The sequence below is a fragment of the Idiotropiscis lumnitzeri genome, chromosome 15, assembly GCF_059441095.1.
Source record: "Idiotropiscis lumnitzeri isolate Australia: NSW breed Sydney's pygmy pipehorse chromosome 15, RoL_Ilum_1.0, whole genome shotgun sequence".
Classification (NCBI taxonomy): domain Eukaryota; kingdom Metazoa; phylum Chordata; class Actinopteri; order Syngnathiformes; family Syngnathidae; genus Idiotropiscis; species Idiotropiscis lumnitzeri.
This window is the reverse complement of record NC_142405.1, coordinates 13,927,240-13,937,763: the sequence shown is the minus strand read 5'-3', so window position 1 is coordinate 13,937,763 and position 10,524 is coordinate 13,927,240. Positions and strand designations below refer to the sequence as shown.

Genomic DNA, 10,524 nt, shown 5'->3' with positions numbered 1-10,524 from the left:
TGTGACGTCACATAGTCAGCTGTTCTTGTTTTGCTTCTTTTCTTCCCTTCTTTTTCTTGTAGCACCGAAAACCGTCCTCCCAAAATATCGGGACTGAAACAGTATTCCAGCATTTTTCGGACGGAGAAAAACTCCGACTTTGACTCGAGAATTTACACATACATCCCCGGTCCACTTTTCTGCCACATTGGAGTCGTCTTCCGCCGACATCGAGCATAGAGGTGCTGCCGATCCCAGGCCTCCAATCCACGGCGGAGGGAGGGAAGGAGGTCGCTGGGATTCGGTATGGAGTCAGCTGTGGGTGCCAGTGGTCCTGGTGAACCGGACGGACCGGACGGACAGGGAGTCCGGTTTGGATGCGCCTCGTTCAATCAAGACGCCACGTAAGGAAGCAGACCCGAGTGCTTGACTTTGTTTGAGGCTTCCGTCTTAAATTCAACCTCCATGTTGCCTAATGCTTATACATAGTCACCTTACGAAGAGTTCTCACAAACACCAAAATTCCATCTAATTAATATTTTTTATTTCCGACGGTGAACCCGCTCTGTCAGTGCATTCCTGTGTTTACATCATACGTGCCACAGCGGGCCCACCTCTATAAAAAGTAGCTGCAGGACGCTGGTACAGACTTCAAGCCTGAGAAAGTAACTGATGTCGGATATTAGGCTACATTTTATCATTATGTCAGTGTGTGTTTTAAGCAAAGTCTACAACAAGAATGGTTCTCACAAAGGATACTGTAGCGCTTGAACGTTTTATGATGCGATTCTGCACATAAAGGGTCTATGCTTCTGTAACGTCCGAGTTTAACGTCCTACACTTCTATCAAAGTATGCTTCCTTTAAAGATGAACGCTACAATACAGTGACCGATTAGTAACAGGTAATAATTTGTATTTGAAATATAATCATACACATACTGCAGGTCTCATTTTGTTCCCTCTGTAGTGCTTGCTAGCGTTGGAAAACTGATACCTTCTCACATCTGTCATTTGGAAAAAAAACATGTGTAATTATTTTAAGATCAAACAGACATAATGCTTCGAAATGAAACAATAACTTTGAATGTTTCACCCCTCATAAGTCTTTGCCAAATGTAATGATTTTGGCGGAGGCCGGGCTACATAATCAAAAGGGCTGCAGTAAGTTAGCTACATTTTCCAACGGTGAATTAGATGCCTTACTTGGCTGGTGGGGCACTGAAATCTTATGTCTTATGTACAAATTAGTGAGCCAAACAGTAATGCGTGTATACCATTAAATTGGTACTCTGACATTGTAAAGCTATAAGCTGGTTTCTTTGGACCGCTTTGAAGCCAATCTTGAATCTCAGTTGGTTGGTTTTCCTTAGTAATTACATCCTATTATAGAGTAGTATAATCCAGTTTTGAGACTCGTTTAATGTTAGATGTACTGTAGTATATACATGTTTGGCTTTCATTAGGGAGAAAATTTGAAGAAAATGCACAGCCTGCAGTGCCACTTCATTTTCCTCACAACTGCGCTATCAAGTTTGTTTTGCTCTTTCTTTCCTTTTTTGTTCTTGTAAACTGCTACAATCATTAAGTACGCCCTCACCTTTGGCAACAGCGATGCCTCTTGTATTAAAAAACAAAACAAAAAAAAACAGTGAGCTAAATTACATGAGTCATTTAAAAACATGAATGATAAATGGCTTGTACCGAGTTCATGCTGTCTGTCTGTGGTCACACAGTCATACCCAGTTTATTAGGTCATAGACAAAAACAGCAACCATCTTAAAGAGCACTTCTTTAAATTGGGAGATGACATCTTGGCACCATGGCAGCATACTGGTGAGTGGTTGGTAATGCTGCCTCACAGCAAATTGATGAGTTGCCACACTGCCTTAAAGTATTCCACCCTCAGGTTTTTAGATAATCTGAAGGCACTGAATTGCCTATAGATATGTGCGAATGGTTGTCTGTAAGCAGTTAGCAGTCTATGCAATAAGAGGATGGACGTTCGTCTCTGATGCATGATGTATAGTCAGCGTTGTATTTTATATAAAGTACATTTTCATGAAACAAAACAGCATACTGTCTTCTACTTTCTGCCTTCTATTTTCTGTATTTCTGCAGGAGTCTTGCTGTAAACAGGATGAGGCAGGACAGGAATGTACACGAGTGAAGCCATTAATCAAATATATAAAAAGGAAATATGTTTACAGTATGTTTATGTTTGGTGAGTCCACAGATGTTATATAAATATGAGCAGGGTAGATAACGCTGGCTCAATAAGGTGATTTGGCAGAAGATGGAATGGCGCTGAAGGCATTGGTATTGACAGTCAAGGTCGAATTGGTCACTATTAATCTGTTAATCTATTCATCTCCCCTGGACTGCTGTTCAACACAAGACAGTTCTACCTTGGCGTTATAATTTCAGAAAGCGCTTAATGATCAATCATAACTGTTATTTCAGTCAGATTGCAGCATTGGAGAAGTTAAAGCTAGGCATCCCAGCATGTATGTCACATTGCTAAACAGTTGTCCCTAATTTTGGGTTATTGTTAATGCGAGTTTTTGTTTCCTCACAGTTGTAATGGAAGTCAAAAGTGTGTTCTACTTACTTAATATGTCTTATCTTTTTCTTTTTTTTCATTATTCTGTATGATTATGTGACTGAGTTTGTTGGAATATGATACCTGGTCAAGAATATAGTCAAGGGTTTGAATATAACTGGCGCTGGTATTTTTATTTTTACTTGAGATGCTTATAAAACCGATGGATGTGAATAGACTTGTTGGTGGCCTCTCAGTTACCAGTAGTTGAAAAACAACAAATCCAATCCTCAAGTGAGGCTGTTATCATGTGAGGAATATATTAAATAATTGCAGCAAGGATCTTTTAAGTTTTGTTTGATTTATGCAAGATGAGATTTGTGTTCTTTTTTTAAGTATTCAGTATGTTGCTGTAATTTTGATTCTTATGCTGCATTGTAATTTGTGGTCATCAGGGCACCATTCGAGGCACGATGCCGTGCCGTGCAGCATGGTGTTTTGACAGCATCATGCGTTGGACTTTTTTCTTCACCTGGAACTGGGGCGTTAGTGAAGGTGGAGGGAATTATGAACAATTCTTCACAAGTCAGTGTAGGATAGGAAAAGCCTACTAGAACAGCTCAACTTTATTTGGGGTTAATCAGAAGTACATTAAATGCAGGTGTTTGAAGTGATGCCAGTTTGCTGTCAGAAAGTTGTAATTTTTGCTTTGTTTTTTGATGGCTTGCTCTGTTTCATTAGAGTAGTCAGATGGCAGGGTCTTACTGATTACATTTCTTAGTGTTTTGATCAGCTAGCTGGCTTAGTCATGTACGGTAAATGATAGCAAAGGTAGGGCTGGGCGATATGACCTCAAATCAATATCGCGAGAAATTGAGCAATTTTACCTCGATAACGATAAATGAAGCGTTTAAATCCTGTGCACGTCACTAACTAGAGGAGCTTTATCTTTAGCTATGTGCTAGGCTATCGCGTCCACCTCTGAGACGTTCTCTCGTTTGGTGTCGCCTCCTAATGGGCTGTTGTCACTTGTCGAACCTTGCTTCTCACTTTGAACTTTCAGCACAGCATGGTTGTGTTGTGGGTGGTGAAAAAGCTTCTGGATTTGAATCCCAGCTACGACAGCGACGTCTGTTTTCTTTCTCGATCAGACGGGTGGAGTCACGTGACTAGAGGCGCTGTAGCGGTCTTAAAGGGGCATGAACATTGCCGCCTGTTGCGGTCTTAAAGGGGCATGAACATTGCCGCAGACAGAAAAGGCTTTTCTTTTTTTTTTTAAACACCGAATTTACCGACATGGGCAAAATGATTTTGGTCATTGTAATGAATTTCGGTAACGGTAAATTTTCGGTTTATCGCCCAGCCCTAAGCAAAGGCCTGCTATTTCCAAGTTTGGCTCATAAATTTTTGGACAATGAGAGTTTTTAGTATTTTGCCATTGTCATAATGCTTTGAAATGTAACAATTGCATTGTGATATAAGTGGAGACTTTTGATTTTGATTTAAGAGGTTCTGTAACAAAATGGGCGGCACGGTGGCCGACTGGTTAGCACGATGGCCTCACAGTGAGAGACAACATCGGGCGTGGGTTCAATCCCAGCTCCGGCCTTCCTGTGTGGAGTTTGCATGTTCTCCCCGTGCCTGCGTGGGTTTCCTCCGGGTACTCCGGTTTCCTCCCACATTCCAAAAATATGCATGGCAGGCTTATTGAACACTCTAATTTGCCCCTAGGTATGAGTGTGAGTGCGGATGGTTGTTCGTCTCTGTGTGCCCTGCAATTGTCTGGCAACCAGTTCAGGGTGTCCCCCGCCTACTGCCCAAAGATAGCTGGGATAGGCTCCAGCACCCCCGCGACCCTAGTGAGGAGAAGCGGTACAGATGATGGATGGATGGATGTAACAAAATGGCATTTACTGTTGTCTTTTGGCTTTTAGAACATTTGAGATGTTTTCACTTGGGTGCGTCATTTTATATTTTTAAATTTATTTACTATTGTTAGCATTGCAACCTACTCATTTTTTTTCTTCTTTTTATTTCTATTGTATTATTTTGAATAACGGGTGAGAGGAGCGCTTGCATTAATTATGTCATAATTTTGCATGAGACACTGGTCATGCTGTGACCTAACAGCTCGTATCAAGGGATTGGTACCCCCATACTACCGGAGCAGCCTCCACAAAACTCCCTGTGGCACACGGCCAAACACATTCTCCAAGTCCACAAAATGCATGTATACTGGTTTCGTGAATTCCCATGTACTCTTGAGGACACAGGGTGTAGAGCTGGTCCACTGTCCCACTGCCTGGACAATTCAACTTCTCAGCGGACCCTCTTCTCCAGCACCTTTTATTAGACGTTAGCAAGGAGTGAAGCCATTGAATTTGGAACTAGGGCTGAAATAATGCTTAAGTACTTCGATTATCTTAATTAAAAATAATGCTTGAGACATTTTCTTTCAGCCTCAAGTACCCTTTAATTATGTGTTCACTGCCAAAAACCTGTTGGCAAGAAGTCAACATAACCACAAAAACAATTGTTCATGGTATGCAGGTCAGTAGCATGCTCCCAACGCGGTAATTTCTGAATACACCCTACTTAAAGCCTACTTACTAAATAATATATGGACGTCTATGCCTTTTTGAAGATGTTCCTGGCAGCATATTGAGTTATAACTAACTTGTCTTAAAAACTCTTACGGCCATTTTCATTCACGAACTGTTGCTACTGGCTTCAACAACACGATGACATGCTGAAATAACATTCAATCGCCAACTAAGTATGCAAAAAAAAAAGACTTAATTACTCTGACATTGAATTGTTTGGCACCTGTTACTAGCATTTATGAATTGTTTGGCACCTGTTACTAGCATTTAGCGGCTGCACCTGCACTACTCCGTATAGGCTGGCAGGAGTCGTCCTGTTACTATTCAAAGGCATTAGACGTACCTGACTGTGAACACTTTGATGCTGACAACATAGTTGCCTTTCGAGCTAAGCACTTTTTAACAAACCAGGCTGACTCAAAAAAAAAAAACTCAAAGTTGTTGTTTAGGCTGGAAAAATCGCTACTCTGCTTCTGATGTCACTTCATCTCATAGACAAAAAACTAGGGAGAGTGCTATCTAAAATCACACTAATGGTTCTTAGATTTTCAATTTGTGTTATACAATTTACTGTGTCCGAGTCCAACTTTCAGCATGTGCCTCGTGTCACGTCGTATCATATCAGATACTTCTAGACTTCTCCCATTGCACTTTATTTTAATCCCCAAATTCCCTCCATCTCAAGTCACATATTGTCATATTGTCTAGAATTTCAGTATAATCTTGTCATGTCACTTAAGGGCAGTGATGTGCGGTGATGTTTATGACCGGTATGGCACTACTGCTCAAGAGTCGGTTAGCCTATATTTAAATTTTCACTATGTAGGTTTTTAACTATGTTTCAATCAATTCCACACTGTTTCACTAAACCAAAGTATATTTAGATTGAGGTTAAAGTTCATTGTTCTATTTTGCAAAGCTTTACTTCAATTCCTGCCTCTGTATTTAAGCATGAAATACGCATTTTTAGCTATTAATGATGAAATCAGTGATAATTATTGGTTTGAAAAAGAAAATGAATGGAAAGCTTGGGCCATTGAACAAAAATTGAGCAAAGTCTAATGTAATCATTCTAGGTATTGTAGTGACCCTCTTGCCTATCAAAGATGGTCACAGTGGTTGCTGATGGCTTGGTTTGATGCATAATTAAAGGACTAAAATGTCCACTCAACTGGTTTCAGTATAACTATAAAGATGTATTTACTTCAAATTAATTGTGAGTTTCTGTACTGCTTCAATATGAATATGAAAGTCGATGCCAACCTGGTCCACGTTGACAGGCTAAATCCTTTTGCTTTTCCCACTTACAACACCTGTGTCTAATCATCGAATTGATTGTGTGGCTAATTGACGCCACAACGCTCCCAAATGGGCCTCAATGAATTCCTTCTCGCCATAAATGCAAATTGCTACATGAGTATTTTTTGTTCCATCTGTATTCGTTTTTTAGTTTGAATTCCCCACCGAGAGGGCCAACCTGCTTTTCGATCATGTTTCCATTTACACATGCGTGTGTCCGCTAGGTCTGAACGATTGATTGTAGGAAAAAGGTGTATTGCCATTTTTCTGACAGATTTTGCGATTTGGATTTTATTTGTAATTTTCTTCATAATGTACAGTGACATTTACAAACATGGCAGAAAATGCACTCATACTATTAAAAACGAAAGCTATTATTGTTAGGACAGGAAAGATGTTTAGTGTGGGAGACAGTCCTTTTTCAAGTTGTTAAAAATGGTTCAAGTAAGGCAAGACCTTAAACCACAAAATCATTTACTTTTTGTTCTAATTTACCCTTTAGATAAATGTAAACTGTTTCGTCAATTAAAAAAACATAGTCCTTTAGCAACGCTAATTTGACTAAAAATATAATTTGAAGATCCATTATTGTGTAGATCTCAAAACTCAGTATTGTGTGGTGCAAAATAGTGCAAATAACATTGATAAGATTCTAAATATTTAATACACATTTGACATCAAACTGTTCATCATGGCTGACATCAGCCGTTTCCGTGTTCCGGTCTTAGGGCGCCTGCTAAATGGCTAACGTGATCGTCTTATTTTATGTCAAAATACATACTGATTGAAATACAACATTTCTGTTCATAGCTGTTGGCCCTCCTTCGTAATGCGGTTCTGGTAAAATTTCTGTCAAAAGTCAAGTGTACATCGAAGCACTTGTTTAGGTCTATGCATTTCGCTTGAGCGATTAGCACACTGAGCGCTTCCTCATTCGCCTCCTCTGTAAAAACACTACTTGCTAGTTGGGTCATTTATTTTTCACCATGGAGGAGAGGATCTGCATTACACAGCTTGTTGCTGCTGCTACGTATGGACTTACAACTAGTACAAATAAAGTCCATTCTGCTATGGCGCAAGCTATCTTAGTGCCTAGCATTCAAGTAGCCGCTAATACTTCCTGGGATACGGGCGACAGCTTGACAGACTCAAGCTCACTGCGCTTATGAGTGGGATTATGGTACACATCGGCGGGTCATTCTGCACATGTGTTAAATGCATCAAATATTTTGACTCGATTAATTACAAAAATTAATTACCGTCCATTAACGCGATAAGTTTGACACCTTAGTTAATATATTGAGGGGCGTCACAGTGGACGACTGGTTAGCACAATCACCTCAAAGTGCAGAGGTTTTAGGTTTGAATTTGGGCTCCTACCTTCCTATGTGGCGATGCATGTTAACCCCAAATCCGGTTTCCTCCCACATACCAAAACAAAAATGCCTGCTAGGTTAAGTAAACATTCTAAATTGTACATTGTTGTGATTGATTATTTGTATATACTGTATATCTTGAGACATTTTTGCTTTTGTGCACTAAGTGTCCGTGTGTGTGTGTGCGTGTGCGTGCGTGGGGGTGTGTGTGTGTGTGTTTTGGTGTTTTGCAGGTCATTGGCTTTGGGAACAAAGACTGGGTACAAGCTGTTTTCTTTGACCACAGTGGATAAACTGGACTGCATCCATGAGAGTGGTTAGTAGAGACTTAGACCGTCTATGACCTGTTGAGAAGTAAAAGTTTTGTGTACCGTAATTATCCAGTTTGATCTGTTTCTTATTATTCCCCTCAATAAATAGCTAATCTTGTTTGTATTACTTGTTGGTATTACACAGTGCACGTTTATAATTTCCAAATAGAAGGTAGAATCAGCACTTCATATCCTTAATTTTTTTTCCAGATTGACCCATATTCCAATGTCCCATGTTAGGAAATGTCTTTAGGATTGTCAAATTCATTTTTTTAGTATAGTTAAGCACACATTATATCAGATTACTTGTGTTGAAATCCACAAATAACTGTACAAGTGTTATGGTTAGAAATAAAACCACGAAGGGGAAAAGTGGACCCCAGAGCAAGCGGATTACAAGGGATTTATTTTGAGTGAGAATAAAAGTGAGGCAATGTGTCCGGGTTCTGATGGATGGAAGATTGAGTCTGGGGTGGGTGGAAATCAAAATCCGGATAATAAAAATAGTAGTGAGATAGGGCTTTCATGTAGGGCGTTCAGGCAGAAAGCTTCAGGCAAATTCGAGAAAACACAAAAGCACAGGAAGACAGGTTAGCGTACTCGCCAAACCACACAGCAGCGTAATCACTGGGAGCACAGATATGGGCCGTAGTACCAAGACATAAGCAGGAGTAATCTGGCACCGGAATTCTGACCCCGGATAAACGGCAGATAATGGATGTATGTATGGATGTATTGTGCTAAAAAAAAAAAAAAGATAAATAAAAAAATTTTATTTACACTTCATAACAATTCAATAAAAAACATTTATTTGATTATGCCAAAATTCATGGTACAGTATTGGAACCGGTACTTAGTGCAAGACTACTTCAAACATAAGGTGCTGTTGAGGATGACACCCAGGCATAAGTGGAGAGAAAATGTTAGAATTGTCTATGGTATTGGAGAAGCTATTCTTTTTTTCTTTTGGGAGTTAGGGTTATGGTTAATTTTTAGGAGGTTTGCACTTAATCAGTACTGGAGTTCAGTGAGGTAGTCAGTGAGATAAGGGGGAAGAAAAGAAATGGGTTTGGTGGAACAGTAAAACTGGATTTCATCTAAGGTACAATGAAAGTGGATGTTGTATTTGCGGAAGATACAGTGAACCCCCGGTTATCGCGGTTAATGGGGACCGAGACCACCCGCGAAAACTGAAAATCCGCGAAGTAGTGTCGCACCTTCAAAAAAAAAAAAAAAAAAGACAAAAAAAAACACCGTGTATATATATACTTTGCACCTATATATATATATATATATATATATATATATATATAAATATATATAGGTGCGAAGGAGCGGCACACCTTCAAAAATGCTTAAAAAAAAATATATATGTATATATGTATATATATATATATATATATATATATATATATATATATATACTGGTAGAGAGAGAGAGAGTGAAATTCATGTTATAACAAAAAAAATTATTATTAAAACTTATTTTTTTATTCCCCATCCATTATTTTTGTATTTATTCAATTACTTCTTTTTGTATTTATTTAATTACTTCGACTTTTACCTGCTGGTACGCCGTCCGGTGTGCCCTGTGAATGTTATGATCCTCCAGCAGAGCTGGAGGATTGAACAGGACTCTCCAAACGCAGACACAGGAAAAAAGGTGGTGATACAAAGATATTTATTATAATCACAATATAGTCAGTGTAATCAGCGCGTCTCGCAGCAGCTGACGAGACGATCGCTGGAGGAACGCCCACACAGCTGAAAAAACAAAAACACACGCGGCATGACAGGCACGGATCATGACAGGCACGGATCATGACTGTGAAATGAAAGGTGGCATTCTTCATTTATTTATTTATTCATTCATAACTGACAGCCTCGCGCTCCGCCGGTGCCCGGGGAAGGTGCTCATCTACGGCTTAACTGCCACGCACGCCGGCCGGAGCTCTGGTACGGTCCGAACCGCGCGAAACGTCGCCACAAATCGTGTCCGGGGGAACCTGCTCTTCTTCGTCTACTCTCTTCTTCGTCCACTCTCCTCTTCGGCGCACGCCGGCCGTCTAACCGCTTCAGCGCCCCCTTGTGCCGCTCGGCGAAACTACAATGCCCCCGAATATTTTTTAGACCCGCGAAGCACTGAACCCGCGAAAGGTGAACCGCGAAGTAGCGGGGTTTCACTGTATTGCTGATCAAAATGAGATGTATGATGAAGAGGAGGGCTCCAGCACAGAGCCCTGGGGCACACCTTTGTTGACTGGGAATGGCTGGACGGAAAATATTCATGTTGAATTGTGAGGATAATTATTTCAGATTATGGATGGATGAAATTCAATTTAGTCGAGGTATGTCGGCTTTAACAGTGATTATGTAATTCTTTCAAATATCTGAGATTGGTAATCTAACGTCAAGA

At 40.1% G+C, this 10,524-nt stretch overlaps 1 protein-coding gene across 4 annotated transcripts in view; it reads left to right on the top strand.

Moving 5' to 3' along the window:
- Positions 1-10,524, top strand: part of wipi1 (WD repeat domain, phosphoinositide interacting 1) — a 31,146-nt gene continuing 20,622 nt past the window's right edge. For all 4 annotated transcript variants that reach the window (XM_088317781.1, XM_088317780.1, XM_088317779.1 and 1 more), the window contains exons 1-2: positions 1-383; positions 8,031-8,113. In XM_088317781.1, coding sequence (XP_088173907.1) covers positions 286-383; positions 8,031-8,113 — 181 coding nt within the window. In that variant the 5' untranslated portion in view covers positions 1-285. The remainder of the gene's footprint in view (positions 384-8,030; positions 8,114-10,524) is intronic.